Here is a 26555-nt window from a genome sequence, read left to right on the forward strand (position 1 = left end):
TTGTAAACGTCCTATTAAAAAGTAACATAATGATTGAGTGTCTATATAGTTGTACCATGACATTTGCATCTCCACTAAGCAAACCTCCAATTGGTCCCCACTATTCCACCCGCCAAAAGCCCCCATCTCGAGTTGGGTTGTCATCCCAATGACCGGCAGACCACCCCCGACCCCCCGCATCGCACAGCCCCGGACCGACTGGGATCCATCCTTCGAAAAGTGCACACAGCGCCATCCACCGAACCGAAGCAGATCCATTGCCAAATGCATTTCCATCGCCCTCACCTCTATTTTTATTACATATTGCTGTGAATCATCCTCTATAGTCCCTAACATCTTTTACTTCTTCCTTCGCAACAGTTGTGGGATACACACATACACCCACACACATTCAGCCCTTACCCCCACACAACCATAACCATGCCACAACTATCTTGATTTCCTTGCCTTCTCTCCTCTCAGTTCCAGACTCCAAAACAGACAGACATACTGCAGGAACCAGTACTACAGACAGACACAGAATGTAGACCTACTGCTGGAGAGACAGTACTACAGACAGACACAGAATGTAGACCTACTGCTGGAGAGACAGTACTACAGACAGACACAGAATGTAGACCTACTGCTAGAGAGACAGTACTACAGACAGACACAGAATGTAGACCTACTGCTGGAGAGACAGTACTCCAGACAGACACAGAATGTAGACCTACTGCTGGAGAGACAGTACTACAGACAGACACAGAATGTAGACCTACTGCTGGAGAGACAGTACTACAGACAGACACAGAATGTAGACCTACTGCTGGAGAGACAGTACTACAGACAGACACAGAATGTAGACCTACTGCTGGAGAGACAGTACTACAGACAGACACAGAATGTAGACCTACTGCTAGAGAGACAGTACTACAGACAGACACAGAATGTAGACCTACTGCTAGAGAGACAGTACTACAGACAGACAGACACAGAATGTAGACCTACTGCTGGAGAGACAGTACTACAGACAGACACAGAATGTAGACCTACTGCTGGAGAGACAGTACTACAGACAGACACAGAATGTAGACCTACTGCTGGAGAGACAGTACTACAGACAGACACAGAATGTAGACCTACTGCTGGAGAGACAGTACTACAGACAGACACAGAATGTAGACCTACTGCTAGAGAGACAGTACTCCAGACAGACACAGAATGTAGACCTACTGCTGGAGAGACAGTACTACAGACAGACACAGAATGTAGACCTACTGCTGGAGAGACAGTACTACAGACAGACACAGAATGTAGACCTACTGCTGGAGAGACAGTACTACAGACAGACACAGAATGTAGACCTACTGCTGGAGAGATAGTACTACAGACAGACACAGAATGTAGACCTACTGCTAGAGAGACAGTACTACAGACAGACACAGAATGTAGACCTACTGCTAGAGAGACAGTACTCCAGACAGACACAGAATGTAGACCTACTGCTGGAGAGACAGTACTACAGACAGACACAGAATGTAGACCTACTGCTGGAGAGACAGTACTACAGACAGACACATAATGTAGACCTACTGCTGGAGAGACAGTACTCCAGACAGACACAGAATGTAGACCTACTGCTGGAGAGACAGTACTACAGACAGACACAGAATGTAGACCTACTGCTGGAGAGACAGTACTACAGACAGACACAGAATGTAGACCTACTGCTAGAGAGACAGTACTACAGACAGACACAGAATGTAGACCTACTGCTGGAGAGACAGTACTCCAGACAGACACAGAATGTAGACCTACTGCTAGAGAGACAGAACTACAGACAGACAGACACAGAATGTAGACCTACTGCTAGAGAGACAGTACTACAGACAGACACAGAATGTAGACCTACTGCTGGAGAGACAGTACTACAGACAGACACAGAATGTAGACCTACTGCTGGAGAGACAGTACTACAGACAGACACAGAATGTAGACCTACTGCTAGAGAGACAGTACTACAGACAGACACAGAATGTAGACCTACTGCTGGAGAGACAGTACTCTATACAGACACAGAATGTAGACCTACTGCTGGAGAGACAGTACTACAGACAGACACAGAATGTAGACCTACTGCTGGAGAGACAGTACTCTATACAGACACAGAATGTAGACCTACTGCTGGAGAGACAGTACTACAGACAGACACAGAATGTAGACCTACTGCTAGAGAGACAGTACTACAGACAGACACAGAATGTAGACCTACTGCTAGAGAGACAGTACTACAGACAGACACAGAATGTAGACCTACTGCTGGAGAGACAGTACTACAGACAGACACAGAATGTAGACCTACTGCTGGAGAGACAGTACTACAGACAGACACAGAATGTAGACCTACTGCTGGAGAGACAGTACTCTATACAGACACATAATGTAGACCTACTGCTAGAGAGACAGTACTACAGACAGACACAGAATGTAGACCTACTGCTAGAGAGACAGTACTCTATACAGACACAGAATGTAGACCTACTGCTGGAGAGACAGTACTACAGACAGACACAGAATGTAGACCTACTGCTGGAGAGACAGTACTACAGACAGACACAGAATGTAGACCTACTGCTGGAGAGACAGTACTACAGACAGACACAGAATGTAGACCTACTGCTAGAGAGACAGTACTCCAGACAGACACAGAATGTAGACCTACTGCTGGAGAGACAGTACTACAGACAGACACAGAATGTAGACCTACTGCTGGAGAGACAGTACTACAGACAGACACAGAATGTAGACCTACTGCTAGAGAGACAGTACTCCAGACAGACAGACACAGAATGTAGACCTACTGCTGGAGAGACAGTACTACAGACAGACACAGAATGTAGACCTACTGCTGGAGAGACAGTACTCTATACAGACACAGAATGTAGACCTACTGTTGGAGAGACAGTACTACAGACAGACACAGAATGTAGACCTACTGCTGGAGAGACAGTACTACAGACAGACACAGAATGTAGACCTACTGCTAGAGAGACAGTACTCCAGACAGACACAGAATGTAGACCTACTGCTGGAGAGACAGTACTACAGACAGACACAGAATGTAGACCTACTGCTGGAGAGACAGTACTACAGACAGACACAGAATGTAGACCTACTGCTGGAGAGACAGTACTACAGACAGACAGACACAGAATGTAGACCTACTGCTAGAGAGACAGTACTCCAGACAGACACAGAATGTAGACCTACTGCTGGAGAGACAGTACTCTATACAGACACAGAATGTAGACCTACTGCTGGAGAGACAGTACTACAGACAGACACAGAATGTAGACCTACTGCTGGAGAGACAGTACTCTATACAGACACAGAATGTAGACCTACTGCTAGAGAGACAGTACTCCAGACAGACAGACACAGAATGTAGACCTACTGCTGGAGAGACAGTACTACAGACAGACACAGAATGTAGACCTACTGCTGGAGAGACAGTACTACAGACAGACACAGAATGTAGACCTACTGCTGGAGAGACAGTACTACAGACAGACACAGAATGTAGACCTACTGCTGGAGAGACAGTACTACAGACAGACACAGAATGTAGACCTACTGCTAGAGAGACAGTACTACAGACAGACACAGAATGTAGACCTACTGCTGGAGAGACAGTACTCTATACAGACACAGAATGTAGACCTACTGCTGGAGAGACAGTACTACAGACAGACACAGAATGTAGACCTACTGCTGGAGAGACAGTACTACAGACAGACACAGAATGTAGACCTACTGCTAGAGAGACAGTACTCCAGACAGACAGACACAGAATGTAGACCTACTGCTGGAGAGACAGTACTACAGACAGACACAGAATGTAGACCTACTGCTAGAGAGACAGTACTACAGACAGACACAGAATGTAGACCTACTGCTGGAGAGACAGTACTACAGACAGACACAGAATGTAGACCTACTGCTAGAGAGACAGTACTCCAGACAGACAGACACAGAATGTAGACCTACTGCTAGAGAGACAGTACTACAGACAGACACAGAATGTAGACACCACCGGTGTCATGTTTTGGCTGATACATGTACTACAAAAGGTAGACACCCCTTCAAATTAGTGGATTTGACTATGGCCCTGACTGAAGAGCTCAGTGACTTTCAACGTGGCACCGTCATAGGATGACACCTGTCCAACAAGTCAGTTCATCAAATTCCAGCCCTGCCAGAGCTGCCCCGGTCAACTGTAAGTGCTGCCCCGGTCAACTGTAAGTGCTGCCCCGGTCAACTGTAAGTGCTGCCCCGGTCAACTGCCAGAGCTGCCCCGGTCAACTTTAAGTGCTGCCCCGGTCAACTGTAAGTGCTGCCCCGGTCAACTGCCAGAGCTGCCCCGGTCAACTGCCAGAGCTGCCCCGGTCAACTGCCAGAGCTGCCCCGGTCAACTGCCAGAGCTGCCCCGGTCAACTGTAAGTGCTGATATCGTACAATAAGGAACCTCTAGGAACAACAACGGCTCAGCCGTAAAGTGGTAGGCTACAAAAGCTCACAGAACGGGGGCCGCCAACTGCTGAAGTAAGAATGGTCTGTCCTCGGTTGCAACACTCACTACCGAGTTCCAAACTGCCTCTGGAAGCAACGTCAACACAGGAACTGTTCGTTGGAAACTTCATAAAATGGGTTTCCATGGCTGAGCAGACACACACACACACACCACACACACACACACACACACACACACACACACACACACACACACACACACAGGCCTAGGATCACCATGCACAATGCCAGGCGTCGGCTGGAGTGGTGTAACGCTTACTGCCATTGGATTTTGGAGCAGTGGAAATGCATTTGGCAGTCCAACGGACAAATCTGGATTTGGCGGATGCCAGGAGAACGCTACCTGCCCGAATGCATAGTGCCAACTGTAAAGTTTGGTGGAGGAAGAATAATGGTCTGGGGCTGTTTTTCATGGTTTGGGCCTCTTAGTTACGGTGAAGGGAAATCTTAACGCTACAGCATACAATGACCCTTTCCTGTTTCAGCATGACAACGCAATGCACAAAGCAAGGTCCATACAGAAATGGTTTGTCGAGATCGGTTATGGAAGAACTTGACTGGCCTGCAGAGAGCCCGGACCTCAACCCCATCGAACACATTTGGGATGAATAGGGACGCAGACTGCGAGCCAGGCCTAAATCGCCCAACATCAGCACCCAATAAAACATTTATTTCAAATCGAAAAGGGGTTGCGGTCAAAAAGTAATTGAAATCAAATCGAACGACTGAACAAAAATATAAACTTTCATCAACGAAAGATTTTACTGATTTAAAGTTCATATAAGAAAATCAGTCACGGGTTCATCCGAGTCTCTCTCTCTGGTTAGAATGGATACTTCAAGCCTCCCGGGTGGCACAGTGGTCTAAGGCCTCCCGGGTGGCACAGTGGTCTAAGGCAGTGGTCTAAGGCCTCCCAGGTGGCACAGTGGTCTAAGGCAGTGGTCTAAGGCCTCCCAGGTGGCACAGTGGTCTAAGGCAGTGGTCTAAGGCCTCCCAGGTGGCACAGTGGTCTAAGGCAGTGGTCTAAGGCCTCCCAGGTGGCACAGTGGTCTAAGGCAGTGGTCTAAGGCCTCCCAGGTGGCACAGTGGTCTAAGGCAGTGGTCTAAGGCCTCCCAGGTGGCACAGTGGTCTAAGGCAGTGGTCTAAGGCCTCCCAGGTGGCACAGTGGTCTAAGGCAGTGGTCTAAGGCAGTGGTCTAAGGCTGTGGTCTAAGGCAGTGGTCTAAGGCCTCCCGGGTGGCACAGTGGTCTAAGGCACTGGTCTAAGGCAGTGGTCTAAGGCCTCCCGGGTGGCACAGTGGTCTAAGGCCTCCCGGGTGGCACAGTGGTCTAAGGCCTCCCGGGTGGCACAGTGGTCTAAGGCAGTGGTCTAAGGCAGTGGTCTAAGGCCTCCCAGGTGGCACAGTGGTCTAAGGCTGTGGTCTAAGGCAGTGGTCTAAGGCTGTGGTCTAAGGCAGTGGTCTAAGGCCTCCCGGGTGGCACAGTGGTCTAAGGCAGTGGTCTAAGGCCTCCCGGGTGGCACAGTGGTCTAAGGCAGTGGTCTAAGGCCTCCCGGGTGGCACAGTGGTCTAAGGCAGTGGTCTAAGGCCTCCCGGGTGGCACAGTGGTCTAAGGCTGTGGTCTAAGGCAGTGGTCTAAGGCCTCCCAGGTGGCACAGTGGTCTAAGGCCAATGGGCCTCCCGGCCGCGACAGATACCTTAAAAAAAGGTAGGGGTGTGGATCAGAAATCCAGTCATTTGCCTCACGCAGTGTGACATCTTGTTCCCATAGAGTTGATCAGGCTGTTGATTGAGGCCTGTGGAATGTTGTCCCACTCCTCTTCAATGTCTGTGTGAAGTTACTGGATATTGGTGTGAACTGGAACACGCTGTCGTACACGTCAATCCAGAGCATCCCAAACATGCTCAATGGGTGTCTGGTGAGTGATGGCGGTGGATAAACGGCACGACAATGGGCCTCAGGATCTCGTCACGGTATCTCTGTGCATTCAAATGGCCTTCGATAAAAAGCAATTGTGTTTGCCACCATGGGCCACTGTTCACAACATTGACACCTGCAAAACTCACACCCACACAACGCCACACACGCTGCTGTCTGCCATCTGCCATATACCTGTTTAACTAACTGAATATACCGAAGAATTTTTAGGAAGCTGTGTTGTTTCTTACAATGAGAAAACCATGGAAATGTAATAATGGCTAACCTAGAGATGTCCAATGAAATGCTGACCTCACAATATGCAGTGTTAAATTGTCCCAGCCTACCTAGCATTAGATGAGAGGAAGTTCAGGAGAATCTGATCATTCATTGACTGACTGACTGACGAAATGACCAGGGGGCATGTAGGTCTGTTTGTTGACAGGGAATACAGCCGGGCAGCATAATGTCTTTAGGATCATTGACCTGGGTGGAGTGGCAGGATGCAGCTTCAGAACAAGTCATGGATGATGATCATAAAAACGCTACTTCATGGAAAGGGATCAGGACTGTTTCCATTGGACTAAAGAAATAACATCACTGGATGGATAAACACCTTTATGAAGGGGACAGGAGTGTTTCCATTGGACTAAAGAAATAACATCACTGGATGGATAAACACCTTTATGAAGGGGACAGGAGTGTTTCCATTGGACTAAAGAAATAACATCACTGGATGGATAAACACCTTTATGAAGGGGACAGGAGTGTTTCCATTGGACTAAAGAAATAACATCACTGGATGGATAAACACCTTTATGAAGGGGACAGGAGTGTTCCCTTCGAACTATAGAAATTAGGGCTGACCCCAATTAGCCACCTAGTCGATTGCTTGGTCGTTAGGCCGTTTGGTCAACACAGATTATTTTAGTCGAGCAGTAACAAACAAACAAACAAACAAACAAATATGCAAATATATACTGTGTGTGTGTTGACAACAGCGCTGCTCTTCTTGAAGCACAAGACGTATGAATGTCCTGACTTCTGCTGAGGTCACAGTAAATACTGCACGGCCAATGCAGACGTTAGATTGACCATGTAGCGCCCAGATGCACAATGCACGTCTCTCTCCGCAATGCACGTCCCTCTCCGCAATGCACGTCTCTCTCCGCAATGCACGTCCCTCTCCGCAATGCACGTCCCTCTCCGCAATGCTTTCCCTCTCCGGAATGCACGTCTCTCTCCGCAATGCACGTCTCTCTCCGCAATGCACGTCCCTCTCCGCAATGCACGTCCCTCTCCGCAATGCACGTCCCTCTCCGCAATGCACGTCCCTCTCCGCAATGCACGTCCCTCTCCGCAATGCACGTCCCTCTCCGCAATGCACGTCTCTCTCCGCAATGCACGTCCCTCTCCGCAATGCACGTCTCTCTCCGCAATGCACGTCCCTCTCCGCAATGCACGTCCCTCTCCGCAATGCACGTCCCTCTCCGCAATGCACGTCCCTCTCCGCAATGCACGTCCCTCTCCGCAATGCTTTCCCTCTCCGGAATGCACGTCCCTCTCCGCAATGCACGTCCCTCTCCGCAATGCACGTCCCTCTCCGCAATGCACGTCCCTCTCCGCAATGCACGTCCCTCTCCACAATGCACGTCCCTCTCCACAATGCACGTCCCTCTCCGCAATGCTTTCCCTCTCCGCAATGCACGTCTCTCTCCGCAATGCACGTCTCTCTCCGCAATGCACGTCCCTCTCCACAATGCACGTCTCTCTCCGCAATGCACGTCCCTCTCCGCAATGCACGTCCCTCTCCACAATGCACGTCCCTCTCCACAATGCACGTCCCTCTCCACAATGCACGCCTCTCCCGCCAACTTGTGCACATTCATTGTTTCATAACTTCATTGTGTGAATTGTTTGTGTTTGTTAGTGTCTATCAATTCCCCATTACATGTGTCACCAGTACTACATCTACCATTCATTCATAGAATTTCTCATCTACAATGTTTGTTACTTTGGTTACGGTCATTTCTCTTCATGCTTTCTACATTATTGTTCCAGTCTTCCTGTTCTCGGAGTGGACACATTGTGCGCTCTGCAAATGTATAGACTACCTGGCCTGATTACACATAGAAGTAGGTCTATAGACTACCTGGCCTGATTACACATAGAAGTAGACCTATAGACTACCTGGCCTGATTACACATAGAAGTAGACCTATAGACTACCTGGCCTGATTACACATAGTAGTAGACCTATAGACTACCTGGTTACACATAGTAGTAGACCTATAGACTACCTGGTTACACATAGTAGTAGACCTATAGACTACCTGATTACACATAGTAGTAGACCTATAGACTACCTGATTACACATAGTAGTAGACCTATAGACTACCTGGTTACACATAGTAGTAGACCTATAGACTACCTGGCCTGATTACACATAGTAGTAGACCTATAGACTACCTGGCCTGATTACACATAGAAGTAGACCTATAGACTACCTGGCCTGATTACACATAGAAGTAGACCTATAGGCTACCTGATTACACATAGAAGTAGACCTATAGACTACCTGGCCTGATTACACATAGAAGTAGGTCTATAGACTACCTGGCCTGATTACACATAGAAGTAGGCCTATAGGCTACCTGGCCTGATTACACATAGAAGTAGACCTATAGGCTACCTGGCCTGATTACACATAGAAGTAGACCTATAGGCTACCTGGCCTGATTACACATAGAAGTAGGTCTATAGACTACCTGGCCTAATTACACATAGAAGTAGGCCTATAGGCTACCTGGCCTGATTACACATAGAAGTAGACCTATAGACTACCTGGCCTGATTACACATAGAAGTAGGCCTATAGGCTACCTGGCCTGATTACACATAGAAGTAGGTCTATAGACTACCTGGCCTGATTACATATAGAAGTAGACCTATAGGCTACCTGGCCTGCGTGCAAACCTAGGCATATAAATGTTCCCATTTGGGGATCTGAAAGTGTTTCTGATTGGCTTAAATCGCACCACCACTAATGAGCTGTGAAGCTTCTCAAAGTCATGTTTTCTTCACCTCAAACAGAAAGCGAACTAAGTCGGTTTTTACATCAGCTGAGAAGGACAATAGTTCCTCAACGTATTTGAAAGATCTTTCCAGCTCTCTCCCTTTTGATAACCACTCAGAGTGAAAGGGAACAATGTCATGCTGTGATCCAGTGGAGACACCATACAAATAGGCCTACCAGATGACCACTCAGAGTGAAAGGGAACAATGTCATGCTCTGATCCAGTGGAAACATGAAATAGGTTTATGTTACGTTCCCCAGTTTCTGTGTTGTTGTGGGTTTGTATGTGTTTATGTGTGTATTTCAGGAAATGGCTTCCTGAAGTCCAAAGCAGCTGATTGGTCGGCCCCATTGCTAATTGGAGCTCTGACCCCGCCCTCTCGTTAGGGGATACAGCTGTCTTCAATTACAGACTCCTTCTGCAGCTGGATAAAAGCCAGTGTTCCTTTGTTAGGAAAGCGAGAGCTTCTTGGTATGTCTTGTGTTTTGTTGTTGGTCTGTAATAGTTTTGTGGGAAGTATTTTGTAGCTGGTCCTGATGATGTTTGTGTATGCCATAGGACTGTGTTTTTGCTTAGTGAAATTGTTGACTTTAAGTTTGTATTATTCTGTTTTTGTTCCCAGGTGGGAAGGGGGAAGGCACCTTGGGAGTGTTCAGGCAAGAGGCCTGCGGGCATACATATACCCGTAGTATGTACTCTGTCTATGCACACTAGGTAAGACCTGGGCGGACCATCCCCTGTATTTTGGTAAGTGCGCCTGGTGGTGCTGGTTAGGTAAGTAGTAGGTAGGTAGGAGAGGGGGCTCCGTAACTTTTACTTGCTTTGGTTCCGTCCAGACCCTTTTCCCCAAATTACCGTGTGAAGAAAATAAATTCCCTGTTAATGGTAAAATTCTCTGCCTCTGTCATCCTTAGTTCTTGACCTGGACTGAAATAGGTTCCGGTACTAATTTTGGGTGCTGGTACTGTTTATATTTTGGTGCAGGAGCTCTACAATACTGTGGAGATAATATTCTATAAGAGGAGCTCCACTATACTGTGGAGATAATATTCTATAAGAGGAGCTCCACTATACTGTGGAGATAATATTCTATAAGAGGAGCTCCACTATACTGTGGAGATAATATTCTATAAGAGGAGCTCCACTATACTGTGGAGATAATATTCTATAAGAGGAGCTCCACTATACTGTGGAGATAATATTCTATAAGAGGAGCTCCACTATACTGTGGAGATAATATTCTATAAGAGGAGCTCCACTATACTGTGGAGATAATATTCTATAAGAGGAGCTCCACTATACTGTGGAGATAATATTCTATAAGAGGAGCTCCACTATACTGTGGAGATAATATTCTATAAGAGGAGCTCCACTATACTGTGGAGATAATATTCTATAAGAGGAGCTCCACTATACTGTGGAGATAATATTCTATAAGAGGAGCTCCACTATACTGTGGAGATAATATTCTATAAGAGGAGCTCCACTATACTGTGGAGATAATATTCTATAAGAGGAGCTCCACTATACTGTGGAGATAATATTCTATAAGAGGAGCTCCACTATACTGTGGAGATAATATTCTATAAGAGGAGCTCCACTATACTGTGGAGATAATATTCTATAAGAGGAGCTCCACTATACTGTGGAGATAATATTCTATAAGAGGAGCTCCACTATACTGTGGAGATAATATTCTATAAGAGGAGCTCCACTATACTGTGGAGATAATATTCTATAAGAGGAGCTCCACTATACTGTGGAGATAATATTCTATAAGAGGAGCTCCACTATACTGTGGAGATAATATTCTATAAGAGGAGCTCCACTATACTGTGGAGATAATATTCTATAAGAGGAGCTCCACTATACTGTGGAGATAATATTCTATAAGAGGAGCTCCACTATACTGTGGAGATAATATTCTATAAGAGGAGCTCCACTATACTGTGGAGATAATATTCTATAAGAGGAGCTCCACTATACTGTGGAGATAATATTCTATAAGAGGAGCTCCACTATACTGCGGAGATAATATTCTATAAGAGGAGCTCCACTATACTGCGGAGATAATATTCTATAAGAGGAGCTCCACTATACTGCGGAGATAATATTCTATAAGAGGAGCTCCACTATACTGCGGAGACAATATTCTATAACAGGAGCTCCACTATACTGACGATATTCTATAAGAGGAACAGGAGCTCCACTATACTGTTGATATTCTATAAGAGGAACAGGAGCTCCACTATACTGTTGATCTGATATAAGAGGAACAGGAGCTCCACTATACTGTTGATATTCTATAAGAGGAACAGGAGCTCCACTATACTGTTGATCTGATATTCTATAAGAGGAACAGGAGCTCAAGCAGTAGAACATGTGAGGTTCCGGTACTCAGGTGAGCTCCTGTCCAAGTCAACCACTGCTTCTTACCCCTTGATCAAATAGCCTACAGCCGTGTCTGTCCTGAGCTCACTGTGGTGGGAAATTGAGGGCCCAGAATATTTTATACAATGTTGCTAGCTCAAGCTTCTGGCCGGACCGTAGTTAATACAATGTTTGAAGTTCGTTGCATTTATTTGGATAGAATTTTGATTATCCACACGACAATGATTGAGATATGAAGATGTAAAAAAAAAAAGTGCATATGAAAATCATAACGGCAACTTCAGGAGAGTGATGGCAGAATCTGCGGGAGGAGACGTTGGGTCAGGTAAATTTCTTCTGGTTATCTAGATCAGATCATCGCTCAGGCACCAAACTGTGAGCTTAAAGCACCACCAGACAATCTCAATGCATTTAGTTGATTTTATTAAAACACATTTAGTTGATTTTATTAAAACACATTTAGTTGATTTTATTAAAATGCATTTAGTTGATTATATTAAAACACATTTAGTTGATTTTATTAAAACACATTTAGTTGATTTTATTAAAACACATTTAGTTGATTTTATTAAAACACATTTAGTTGATTTTATTAAAACACATTTAGTTGATTTTATTAAAACACATTTAGTTGATTTTATTAAAACACATTTAGTTGATTTTATTAAAACGCATTTAGTTGATTTTATTAAAATGCATTTAGTTGATTATATTAAAACACATTTAGTTGATTATATTAAAACACATTTAGTTGATTATATTAAAACACATTTAGTTGATTATATTAAAACACATGGTGTATCTGTTACACACATTTCGGTCTACCAATTTTTTTTTTTTTTGTCAGGGACAGCCCAAATAGAAAAAACATCTCTAAAGGGGACATGAGTTTTTCCCTTCTGACTACAAGCGTCCAGACTTTCTCCACTGTCAGGTGTGTCAAAGAGATTGTGATCCTAACGTAAAAATAAATCAGGTGTCACAACACAATGTGTCTTTCAAAAGTATCATTCAATCACATCGTAATTGTAAATGGTTGAGCAATGACTTGAGGTCACCACCTGCTCACACACACACACACACCACTAGAGTGGGCCACTCTAGAACACTCCTCTCAGCAGCCAATGAAAACTCTCAACCTTGTTTACGTCTTACCCTCTCAACAATGCCGTGACCGTGGCAACCCTCCTATCCCCTTTGGCGGGTAAACAGCCACTTAATCAACAGAAGCGCTTTCACTGTAATCACGTCTCAGTTCACAGCTGAGCTCTGTCTGTCCAGGCGAAACAGGTTATGGAGCCCATGTCTGTCCGTCTGTCCAGGGGAAACAGGTTATGGAGCCCATGTCTCTGTCTGTCCAGGGGAAACAGGTTATGGAGCCCATGTCTGTCCGTCTGTCCAGGGGAAACAGGTTATGGAGCCCATGTCTCTGTCTGTCCAGGGGAAACAGGTTATGGAGCCCGTCTCTGTCTGTCCAGGGGAAACAGGTTATGGAGCCCATGTCTGTCTGTCCAGGGGAAACAGGTTATGGAGCCCATGTCTGTCCAGGGGAAACAGGTTATGGAGCCCATGTCTGTCAGTCTGTCTCTCTGTCTGTCCAGGGGAAACAGGTTATGGAGCCCATGTCTCTGTCTGTCCAGGGGAAACAGGTTATGGAGCCCATGTCTGTCCGTCTGTCTCTGTCTGTCCAGGGGAAACAGGTTATGGAGCCCATGTCTGTCAGTCTGTCTCTGTCTGTCCAGGGGAAACAGGTTATGGAGCCCATGTCTGTCTCAGCTGAGCTCTGTCTCGGTCTGTCCAGGGGAAACAGGTTATGGAGCCCATGTCTCTGTCTGTCCAGGGGAAACAGGTTATGGAGCCCATGTCTGTCCGTCTGTCTCGGTCTGTCCAGGGGAAACAGGTTATGGAGCCCATGTCTGTCCGTCTGTCTCTCGGTCTGTCCAGGGGAAACAGGTTATGGAGCCCATGTCTGTCCGTCTGTCTCGGTCTGTCCAGGGGAAACAGGTTATGGAGCCCATGTCTGTCCGTCTGTCTCGGTCTGTCCAGGGGAAACAGGTTATGGACTGTCTGTCTCGGTCTGATCCAAACTGAACACATTCCATGTTGCTGTTCAAACACGTTGCATATTGTAGACACCACTGTTGAAGTTTGCATATCTGAGCCAAAGGTTGGCTGGACTTTGCTATAGGCCTGTAGATATCTACATTACCCCCTACTTCATAAACTTCCATATTATCTAACTTTGCTGTTGAACTATAGACATCTGAGTTGCCAAACTGTTTTTCAGGGTGATGTTTAATTTGTGTGCTGATCAAAACTAAGGAATCATGTAGTAACCAAAAAGTATTAAAACAAATCAAAATATATTTTGTGTGAGATTCTTCAAAGTAGCCACCCTTTGCCTTGACAGTGTTGCACACTCTTGGCATTCTCTCAACCAGCTTCATGAGGTAGTCACCTGGAATGCATTTCAATTAACAGGTGTGCCTTGTTAAAAGTTAATTTGTGGAATATCTTTCCTTCTTAATTAGTTTGAACCAATCAGTTGTGTTGTGACAAATTAGGGGTGGTATATAGAAGATGGTTTCTTACCAAATAGGGCTAAGTCCATATTATGGCAAGAACAGCTCAAATAAGCAAAGAGAAACAATAGTCCATCATTGCTTTAAGACATGAAGGTCAGTCAGAGGAAAACCATCAAGCGCGAGGATGAAACTGGATCTCATAAGGACCGCCACAGGAAAGGAAGACCCAGAGTTACCTCTGCTGCAGAGGATAAGTTCATTAGAGTTACCAGCCTCAGAAATTGCAGCCCAAATAAATGCTTCACAGAGTTCAAGTAACAGACACATCTCAACATCAACTGTTCAGAGGAGACTGTAAATCAGGCCTTCATGGTCAAATTGCTACAAAGAAACCACTAAAAGGACACCAATAAGAAGAAGAGACTTGCTTGAGCCAAGAAACACGAGCATTGGACATTAGACCGGTGGGAATCTGTCCTTTGGTCTGATGAGTCCAAGTTTTAGATTTTTGGTTCCAACCTCCATCTTTGTGAGACGCAGAGTAGGTGAATGGATGATCTCCGCATGTGTGGTTCCCACCGTGAAGCATGGAGGAGGTGATGTGATGGTGTGGGGGTGCTTTGCTGGGGACACTGATTTATTTAGAATTCAAGGCGAGGCCTCCCGAGTGGCGCAGTGGTGTAAGGAACTGCATCGCAGTGCTAACTATGCCACTAGAGATTCTGGGTTTGAGTCCAGGCTCTGTCGCAGCTGGCCGCAGCCGGGAGACTCATGGGGCGGCGCACAATTGGCCCAGCATCGTCCGGGTTAGGGGAGGGTTTGGCCGTCAGGGATGTCCTTGTCCCATTGCGCACTAGCGACTCCTGTGGAGGGCCGGGCACAGCGCACGCTAACACAGTTGCCAGGTGTACGGTGTTTCCTCCGACACATTGGTGCGGCTGGCTTCCTGGTTAAGTGGGCATTGTGTCAAGAAGCAGTGCGCCTTGGTTGGGTTGTGTTTCGGAGGACACACGGCTCTCGACCCTTCACCTTTCCTGAGTCCGTACGGGAGTTGCAGCGATGAGACAAGACTAACTACCAATTGGTTACCACAAAATTGGGGAGAAAAAAGGGGTTAAAATAAATAAATAAATGAGTAGGTGAACAGATGATCTTCGCACTGTCAAGCATGGAGGAGGAGGTGTAATGGTGCTTTGCTGGTGACACTGTCAGTGATGTATTTAGAATTCAAGGCACACTTAACCAGCTTGGCTACCACAGCATTCTGCAGCGATACGCCATCCCATCTGGTTTGCGCTTACTGGGACTATCATTTGTTTTTCAACAGGACAATGACCTAACACACCTCCAGGCTGTTTAAGGGCTATTTGACCAAGAAGGAGAGTGATGGAGTGCTGCATCAGATGACCTGGCCTCCACAATCACCTGACCTCAACCCAATTGAGATGGTTTGGGATGAGTTGGACAGCAGAGTGAAGGAAAAGCAGCCAACAAGTGCTCAGCATATGTGGGAACTCCTTCAAGACTGTTGGAAAAGCATTCCTCGTGAATCTGGTTGAGAGAATGCCAAGAGTGCAAAGCTGTCAAGGTAAAGGGTGGCGACATTAATATTTTAGATTCAGTAAAAAAAAAATTGATTACTACATGATTCCATATGTGTTATTTCATAGTTGTGATGTCTTCACTATTATTCTACAATGTAGAAAATAGTCAAAATAAATAAAACCCCTGGAAGTAGTCTGTGTGTCCAAACGTTTGACTGGTACTGTATATATATATAGTGTTTAATGTGTATTGTATTATACAGGACACATCTGGGAAAAGGTTACTAGGTCTCAATATGTTTTTCTTTACTAAAATGACATTTTCCCAGAGAAGGGAAGTAACGACATTTAAAATCAACAGAGAATGCCTTAACGTTTCAAATTGATTAAGAATGTAAAGTTAATCAACTAGATAACACCGTAGTGTCCCATTAATAAATTCTGCTGGTCAGTAAAATATAGGATTGAGGGCACAAAGAAAATCCAATGAGCTCTGCTTCTCAATAACAACAATGCTCTGACCCCTTTAAAAACAGCAACATTATTACAGTAAGCTCCAGTAATCCCTGACTTGGAACGGAAATGTTTTCAGGTAAAGAAAATCCATTGTAAACGAACACTAGCAGAACAAATAAGCCAGAAGAAATCAATGTAGTCCCCCCCCCCCCCAAATAAAATCACAAAAATGTGACTCCAAACCCAGTGTTCTTGTCTGGTGATGACGTGAGCATGTTTGAATTAATTATTAATACATTACTCCCAGTGGAGTAAGCCTTGGATTAGACCAGTTATCTTGAGATGTCTCCATGTCAAGAAAGCCACACACACACACACACACACACACACACACACACACACACACAGAGCTCTGCTTCCATCAGATGGGATTGTTTGTAACATTTTAATCCCTTTGAGCAATTAGGAAATGTCAGGCTTGCTGTAAACTTAAAATAACACGAGACTACCATTGGTCTACTCTAGCGCAGTCTATTTATAGTATTCAGACAGCAAAGCTTGAAATTAGCCAAAGAAAAAAAGACTACTCAGACCTTGTTTACATGGACTAGCATAGAGTAGATCTGCACTACTCAGACCTTGTTTACATGGACTAGCACAGAGTAGATCAGCACTACTCAGACCTTGTTTACATGGACTAGCATAGAGTAGATCTGCACTACTCAGACCTTGTTTACATGGACTAGCATAGAGTAGATCTGCACTACTCAGACCTTGTTTACATGGACTAGCATAGAGTAGATCTGCACTACTCAGACCTTGTTTACATGGACTAGCATTGAGTAGATCTGCACTCGCTCAGCACTGCTCTGACCTTGTTTACATGGACTAGCATAGAGTAGATCAGCACTACTCAGACCTTGTTTACATGGACTAGCATTGAGTAGATCTGCACTCGCTCAGCACTACTCTGACCTTGTTTACATGGACTAGCATAGAGTAGATCAGCACTACTCAGACCTTGTTTACATGGACTAGCATTGAGTAGATCTGCACTCGCTCAGCACTGCTCTGACCTTGTTTACATGGACTAGCATAGAGTAGATCTGCACTACTCAGACCTTGTTTACATGGACTAGCATAGAGTAGATCTGCACTACTCAGACCTTGTTTACATGGACTAGCATAGAGTAGATCTGCACTCGCTCAGCACTACTCAGACCTTGTTTACATGGACTAGCATAGAGTAGATCTGCACTACTCAGACCTTGTTTACATGGACTAGCACAGAGTAGATCAGCACTACTCAGACCTTGTTTACATGGACTAGCATAGAGTAGATCTGCACTACTCAGACCTTGTTTACATGGACTAGCATAGAGTAGATCAGCACTACTCAGACCTTGTTTACATGGACTAGCATAGAGTAGATCTGCACTACTCAGACCTTGTTTACATGGACTAGCATAGAGTAGATCTGCACTACTCAGACCTTGTTTACATGGACTAGCATAGAGTAGATCAGCACTACTCAGACCTTGTTTACATGGACTAGCATTGAGTAGATCTGCACTCGCTCAGCACTACTCTGACCTTGTTTACATGGACTAGCATAGAGTAGATCAGCACTACTCAGACCTTGTTTACATGGACTAGCATTGAGTAGATCTGCACTCGCTCAGCACTGCTCTGACCTTGTTTACATGGACTAGCATAGAGTAGATCTGCACTCGCTCAGCACTACTCAGACCTTGTTTACATGGACTAGCATAGAGTAGATCTGCACTCGCTCAGCACTACTCAGACCTTGTTTACATGGACTAGCATAGAGTAGATCTGCACTCGCTCAGCACTACTCAGACCTTGTTTACATGGACTAGCATAGAGTAGATCTGCACTCGCTCAGCGGCAGAGAACACACTGTAGTTAGTACCAATAAAGTACGAGACAACAAGCGACACCTGGTCGAAGGAAGCTGAATTATTCAAACTGTAACCAAATGAATGAAAATGACGTGGTGAGCCCAGCAGATGGGTACACAGAGAGCCCAGCCCTACCCTAGCTAATAGTACCGATAGATACACTGCATTGGGAAAGTATTCAGACCCCTTTGACTTTTTCCACTTTGTTACGTTACAGCCTCATTCTAAACTGGATTTTTTTTTTTTTACATTTCCCCTTAATCTACACAAAACACACCATAAAATGACAAAGCAAAAAAAAAAAGTTTGACTTTTTTCCAAATGTATTAAAACATACAAAACTGAAATATCACATTTACATAAGTATTCAGACCCTTAACTCGGTACTTTGTTGAAGCACCTTTGGCAAGGATTACAGCCTCGAGTCTTCTTGGGTATGATGCTACAAGCTTGGCACATCTGTATTGTCAGGTTGGATGGGGAGCGTCGCTGCACAGCTATTTTCAGGTCTCTCCAGAGATGTTCGATCAGGTTCAAGTCCGGGTTCTGGCTGGGCCACTCTAGAACATTGAGACTTGTCCCGAAGCCACTCCTGCGTTGTCTTGGCTGTGTGCTTAGGGTCGTTGTCCTGTTGGAAGGTGAACCTTCGGCCCAGTCTGAGGTCCTGAGTGCTCTGGAGCAGGTTTTCATCAAGGATCTTTCCCTCAATGCTGACTAGTTTCCCAGTCCCTGCCGCTGAAAAACATCCCCACAACATGATGCTGCCACCACCATGCTTCACCGTAGGGATGGTGCCAGGTTTCCTCCAGACGTGACGCTTGGCATTCAGGCCAAAGTGTTCAATCTTGGTTTCATCAGACCAGAGAATCTTGTTTCTCATGGTCAGAGAGTCTTTAGGTGCCTTTTGGCAAACTCCAAGCGGGCTGTCATGTGCCTTTTACTGAGGAGTGGCTTCCGTCTGGCCACTCTACCATAAAGGCCTAATTGGTGGAGTGCTGCAGAGATTGTCGTCCTTCTGGAAGGTTCTCCCATCTCCACAAAGGAGCTCTGCAGCACTATCAGAGTTACCATAGGGTTCTTGGTTACCTCCCTGACCAAGGCCCTTCTCCCCCGATTGTTCAGTTTGGCCGGGCAACCAGCTCTAGGAAGAGTCTTGGTGTTTCCAAACTTCTTCCATTTAAGAATGATGGAGGCCACTGTGTACTTGGGGACCTTCAATGTTGTGTAACCGATGTGAAATGGCTAGCTAGTTAGCGGTGGTGCGCGCTAATAGCGTTTCAATCGGTGACGTCACTTTCTCTGAGACCTTGAAGTAGTGGTTCCCCTTGCTCTGCAAAGGCCGTGGCCCTCATACCACCCTCATGGAGTCTGTTTCTGACCGTTTGAGCAGACACATGCACATTTGTGGCCTGCTGGAGGTCATTTTGCAGGGCTCTGGCAGTGCTCCTCCTTGCACAAAGGCGGAGGTAGCGGTCCTGCTGCTGGGTTGTTGCCCTCCTACGGCCTCCTCCACGTCTCCTGATGTACTGGCCTGTCTCCTGGTAGCGCCTCCATGCTCTGGACACTACGCTGACAGACACAGCAAACCTTCTTGCCACAGCTCGCATTGATGTGCCATCCTGGATGAGCTGCACTACCTGAGCCACTTGTGTGGGTTGTAGACTCCGTCTCATGCTACCACTAGAGTGAGAGCACCGCCAGCATTCAAAAGTGACCAAAACATCAGCCAGGAAGCATAGGAACTGAGAAGTGGTCTGTGGTCACCACCTGCAGAATCACTCCTTTATTGGGGGTGTCTTGCTAATTGCCTATAATTTCCACATTTTGTCTATTCCATTTGCACCAACAGCATGTGAAATTTATTGTCAATCAGTGTTGCTTCCTAAGTGGACAGTTTGATTTCACAGAAGTGTGATTGACTTGGAGTTACATTGTGTTGTTTAAGTGTTCCCTTTATTTTTTTGAGCAGTATATATATATATATATATATATATATATATATATATATATATATATATATATATATATAAAAATAAACGTTAAATAGTTAACGGTATTGAAAAAACCATCCTGTGTATTTTTCCAAAATACCTGAGTATACGATATATGAAATACCGCCCAAGCCAAAGAGCAGTACACTACTAAAAACAGGAATATAATTCAACATGCTACTAGCGACTGTGTTTTATAAAAAATGTGCAATAAGCATAAAACACAATTACATAAAGACTTGTTCTCACTCTGAGAAATAAGGTAGGCCACTTGATTTCAACATGTGAACAAAGTGGACAGGCTAACGTGCTGTTTAAAACAGCTGGAGACGGACAGAAGGGTGTGTTCATAACAATTCAACTGTTTTGCCTTGGATCTATTTGCTAACAAGTTGGCTAAACTTGAAATATTAAGATCGCTAGCACGTGGGCTTGTGTTCGAGAAATTGTTTGTGTTAATATTTTCTATCATGCCCGCTGAATAAGTCAGTCATTATTAGTGAATGTGCATTATGGTCAAATTATGGTTAAATTTGTAAAAAAAAAAAAAAAAAAGGCATTTTAACAGATTTGAAAGCCAGATCAGTGATTATTGCACAAACGCAGGTTAAACTATTTTGATAAAATAATGTAATTATTAGTGGGTCTTATGGTTGTGGAAGGTTTATATTTAGCCTAGTTATAACTTCACAGGCCCTGAATGCATTAGACTATAGCTGACTGTTTGTATTTGACATTTAAAAATGTACAACAAAGCTTATTTAGATTTTTATAAATTTGATATCATGAAATCACCCATAAAAGTTTGAAAGAAAATTTAGATATGATTCTTTAGGCCATAATCGCCCAGGCACACACAAACCACGGCCTAACCCTAGCCAATAGTACAGGTAGATGGGTACACAGAGACCACGCACGGTGTAACCCTAGTAGTGAGCCAATACTATAGGTAGATACATAGAGACGGCAGGTGGACAGACAGGTTGCAGGTCCCGCTGCCTGCCAGAGAGCCACACCTGTAATGTGGTACTGGTAACGCACCTGTAGTAAAAACCTCGACTGCAGCAGACTTTGACCTGCAGTCACAGGGAGTAAGCCTCGCTTCTACGCTGTAAAACATCCACATCCTCATGACGTAACAGAGCTCAGTGAGAGATGAGGGGGACTGCTTTCTCCACGTCTCCTTCAGAATCATGAGGTAACAGAGCTCAGTGAGAAATGAGGACTGCTTTCTCCACGTCTCCTTCAGAATCATGAGGTAACAGAGCTCAGTGAGAGATGAGGGGGACTGCTTTCTCCACGGCTCCTTAAAAATCATGAGGTAACAGAGCTCAGTGAGAGATGAGGGGGACTGCTTTCTCCATCTCCTTCAGAATCATGAGGTAACAGAGCTCAGTGAGAAATGAGGGGGACTGCTTTCTCCACGGCTCCTTCAGAATCATGAGGTAACAGAGCTCAGTGAGAGATGAGGGGGACTGCTTTCTCCATCTCCTTCAGAATCATGAGGTAACAGAGCTCAGTGAGAGATGAGGGGGACTGCTTTCTCCACGTCTCCTTCAGAATCATGAGGTAACAGAGCTCAGTGAGAGATGAGGGGGACTGCTTTCTCCATCTCCTTCAGAATCATGAGGTAACAGAGCTCAGTGAGATGAGGACTGCTTTCTCCACGTCTCCTTCAGAATAATGAGGTAACAGAGCTCAGTGAGAGATGAGGGGGACTGCTTTCTCCATCTCCTTCAGAATCATGAGGTAACAGAGCTCAGTGAGATGAGGACTGCTTTCTCCACGTCTCCTTCAGAATCATGAGGTAACAGAGCTCAGTGAGAGATGAGGGGGACTGCTTTCTCCATCTCCTTCAGAATCATGAGGTAACAGAGCTCAGTGAGATGAGGACTGCTTTCTCCACGTCTCCTTCAGAATCATGAGGTAACAGAGCTCAGTGAGAGATGAGGGGGACTGCTTTCTCCATCTCCTTCAGAATCATGAGGTAACAGAGCTCAGTGAGATGAGGACTGCTTTCTCCACGTCTCCTTCAGAATCATGAGGTAACAGAGCTCAGTGAGAGATGAGGGGGACTGCTTTCTCCATCTCCTTCAGAATCATGAGGTAACAGAGCTCAGTGAGATGAGGACTGCTTTCTCCACGTCTCCTTCAGAATAATGAGGTAACAGAGCTCAGTGAGAGATGAGGGGGACTGCTTTCTCCATCTCCTTCAGAATCATGACGTAACAGAGCTCAGTGAGATGAGGACTGCTTTCTCCACGTCTCCTTCAGAATAATGAGGTGATGACGTGAGTCGTAATATACAGAATCCCCGACGTCCTGGTGGTGATAAAATGGAGTGAAGGTTTGTGTTTTAGGTAAGCCATCGTAATGGAGACCATGTTCACAACAAGTCTGACTTGCACGATGAGTGTTTCAAGTGATTTCCTATACAAAGCCCTCGCTGACGTTAAGCTATACCAAACAATAAATCACAGCTGTCTTTTTATTGTCTGGCAACTTACCTTACCGGTCTCACCAAAATAATATTTTGGTCAATACTACAGTACACTTCTACCAAGTAGTTGACACAGTAGAAAGTTATAGGGGTGTGTATGGGAGTGGTTAGTACTAACTAGTCTCCCTGAAGACTCATGGTTCAGGACAGAGAGGTTTTATCAGGATGGTCTTTAGGCTGTACCCACCCGGCAGGAAGTAGGGGACTTCCTTTGGGAGATTCCAACCACCACAACACCTCCCTCCCTGCCTCTCTCTCTGGGAGATACAACAGATCTAGCTCCTCCCTTATCCCCAGATCATGATGTCTGTTTAAAAAAAAAATAAACATCCAACACAGTCCAAAATGGGTGTCCAACAGCCCCTACCCTGTGGTGAACATATGTTTTCAACAACATGCTCACCAACCAGGAACGAGGAGTCATGTTCAAACACGCTGGCAGACGGGACATGCCTGGTTACTCCTTGTTCCGGCCAAACGCTACGCCACGCCCCACGGACGTTAGTTTCTCCTCTACAATGAGTCTGGATCGGAGTACCTCCCCGGGGATTCTAGAATGGAAATCCATTCTAGACCTTCTGATTGGGTCGCAGAAACCGATGAGTTGTGCCAGGTGTGTAAAGCTGTGTTTTGAAAACGTGTAATTGGCTTTGATATTCTAATTGGTTAGAGATAATCCAATCGCTGATGACTTTTGTTTTGTACAACAGCCCTCATTTTGATGTCACCACAAACGACTTCCAAGTATACAGCGAACGACAGATTCAGAGGAAGAATTCCCTTTGAGTCGTCAGGCAAAGTCGGGACACGTTTAAGAGAGAAATTATTATGCATAGCAATGTCTGGCAGAAGTGATGCAACAGCCGCATTGTGAAATTGGTTGAGTTTCTGTTCAGGTCAGATATAAAAGACAACATTATGTTTGTTAACTTTATGGTGTTTTTTTGTTTGTCCATCGGTCTGGTTTGTCTGGTTCCCGAGAATCTCTCTTTGTCTGTCACTATGGGATCATCTACGCTGGTGGTGTGTGTGTGTGTGTGTGTGTGTGTGTGTGTGTGTGTGTGTGTGTGTGTGTGTGTGTGTGTGTGTGTGTGTGTGTGTGTGTGTGTGTGTGTGTGTGTGTGTGTGTGTGTGTAAAACGATGGCTCCAGCTCAAATGTGTCCCTGTGTGATAGCAGAGGCGGGCTGGTCGGCCAACCTATCAGGTCCAGCTCAGAAAGACAAAAGACAGACATGTCACTCACAGACTCCTTTAACAAAGACAGACAGCACAATGACAGTGTCCCTGAGTCCTAAATGGCACCCTATCCTCTTTTAGTGCACTACCTTTGGCCACAGGGCCTATAGGGAATAGGGCCCATAGGAAATAGGGTACAATTTTGGATGCATGGCCTCGGTAGCCTAGCCTGGCAGCCTCAGGGATGAGGGCAGACAGAACGGGCTGTGAACATGTTTACGGAGCCGTGGTCGTTGTTTTTTCTCCCTCACCGTAGAGAAATACACCTTTTTGCACTAAAGTCTGTCTGTCTGAGTCGAGGCCTTCGTTCTCTTCAAAGAGGATGTTATTTAACCACGTAAAACTAAGTCCAATTATCTCCAAAGAGAATCAAGAAGGATTTTCTATGATCCAAAAACCTGTACAGTTCTCAAACTTTTTCCGTAGTCTTCATTGACCATGTAAAACACAGTTAGATGCCCATTCAGCCCCATTTATTAAAATAATAATTTATTATATTTATTTTGATGTAATTATTATTCCCTATACTGAAGAGGGACAATAGTCTCACCAAATTGCCACAGAAACTACAGTTAAATGGAATAGCTGTCAAATCATGTGAGGTCTTATGTAGTCTAGGATAAATAAGGCTTGGCTCTGACTCACTTCCACCAGGTACTGCTTATCCTCAAGTCTAGCGAACGTCAAATGCAGCCTCCTTGTGCGTAGGTAGGCTGCACGGTCAGGGCGCACCTTGCGCAAAAACTTTGCCAGCTTTGGCATTAAGAAAACCTCGTTTAAAAAAAAATCTGTCTAGAACTACAAAAGTTGTAAAAACATACCTCTGGTGGACTTAAATTGAACGTATCGGCTATTTTTCCGTAGAGTTCTTTGACGTTAGTAAATCCCTCGATCCTTCCCGTGGGGCTGCCGTGGGCTAGCTGAGTGTGGAACACTAGTTTGGGCCGCAGGTTAGCAGGTGGTGGTGGGAGCCCCGCTCCGTTTACCGTCGACTTCACGGAGCTCCCAGCTGCGTGTCCCCCGACCTCCTCATTCTCCACCAGGTTCGAGCTCTCTCTCGACTTGTTCTTCTTTCGTCTCAGTCCTAAAGGCATTGTGTTTTTGGCGTCAATAAATCTGTTTGATCGGTTGATAAATCCGGTGGTCTGTCTGTCCGGCTAGAACATTGGAATGGCTACCTCTTTCACAAATCCTCCTTCCTTCCGCATTTACCTCGACAAAAACTCGACTGACTCTCCTTTTTCCAGGTTCGACTTTGTTCTTCGACAGTGAGTGACTCGTCAACCCAACCCCAAAGTTGCAAATTAAACGTGCGGTGATATTCAACAGGTAGGTGGCGAACGTGGGATGTTTTCCTCGTTGTATCTCTCTCACTGTATCTCTCTCAGAGAACTGCGACTCTGTTTCAATATGCTGGGAACGCAGGCGCAGTGGGGGCATTGGAGACAGGCGCCGTACAGGGAGGCCCGTTATACCTGTCGTCCTGCTGACTCAGGTGACCATCTGAGTCTTCAATCAAAACAACATATGTTTCAAGAACATACATGTACACATTTTGTTATAAAGTAGAGTACTTAAAATTGTTAATACAGTTTTTTTCTCTCCTTCATATGGAGTTTATTTATTTAGGCCTATAAAGGGGCTAGACTTGGACCATGGACTGGGACCAGATATCTGCTTTGGCATTTGAAACACATTGGACCGTTTTCTCCCCTTGAGCCCCCCATTTACTAGCCAGATAATAACTATTTAGCATAATAGTTTTTTAAAAATGTATCTTTATTTCTGCTGCAGCCATTCTGCCCAGCATCTATAATGTAAAGCTCCCCTCACCTGAAAAGTATCCTATTGTTTTTCCTCAAACAGAGTGTATTTGCAGATCCTTGAAGTTACACTAGATGAATAACACTGTACCTGCCTATGTAAGTACCATGTAAAAACATAGAGGGATTTACAAAAACCTATGAGTCAAGTAGGCAAATGGCCTGATTTAAATTTAGGCCCTACATTTATCCCCACATGCATCAGATTGGCATTTTATGATTTTATTCAGATCCCCATTAGTTGTTATGGTCCACACAAAACATAGAACACAACACATGACTAAAGAACACAAAACATAGAACACAAAACATAGAACAAAACACATGACTAAAGAACACATGACTAAAGAACACAAAACATAGAACACAAAACATAGAACACTACACATGACTAAAGAACACAAAACATAGAACAAAACACATGACTAAAGAACACAAAACATGACTAAAGAACACATGACTAAAGAACACATGACTAAAGAACACATGACTAAAGAACACAAAACATGACTAAAGAACACATGACTAAAGAACACAAAACATAGAACAAAACACATGACTAAAGAACACAAAACATGACTAAAGAACACATGACTAAAGAACA

General features: G+C 45.0%; 1 protein-coding gene across 1 annotated transcript in view; it reads right to left on the bottom strand.

Moving 5' to 3' along the window:
* The window catches only part of LOC120020675 (PDZ domain-containing protein GIPC1-like), a 151861-nt gene extending 126364 nt beyond the window's left edge, over positions 1 to 25497 (bottom strand). Inside the window, exon 1 of the mRNA XM_038964376.1 lies at positions 24950 to 25497. Within this exon, the coding sequence (XP_038820304.1) occupies positions 24950 to 25222 (273 nt within the window). The 5' untranslated portion in view covers positions 25223 to 25497. The remainder of the gene's footprint in view (positions 1 to 24949) is intronic.
* Between the last annotated feature and the right edge of the window lie 1058 nt (positions 25498 to 26555).

Source organism: Salvelinus namaycush, chromosome 25 (assembly GCF_016432855.1).
Source record: "Salvelinus namaycush isolate Seneca chromosome 25, SaNama_1.0, whole genome shotgun sequence".
NCBI lineage: Eukaryota > Metazoa > Chordata > Actinopteri > Salmoniformes > Salmonidae > Salvelinus > Salvelinus namaycush.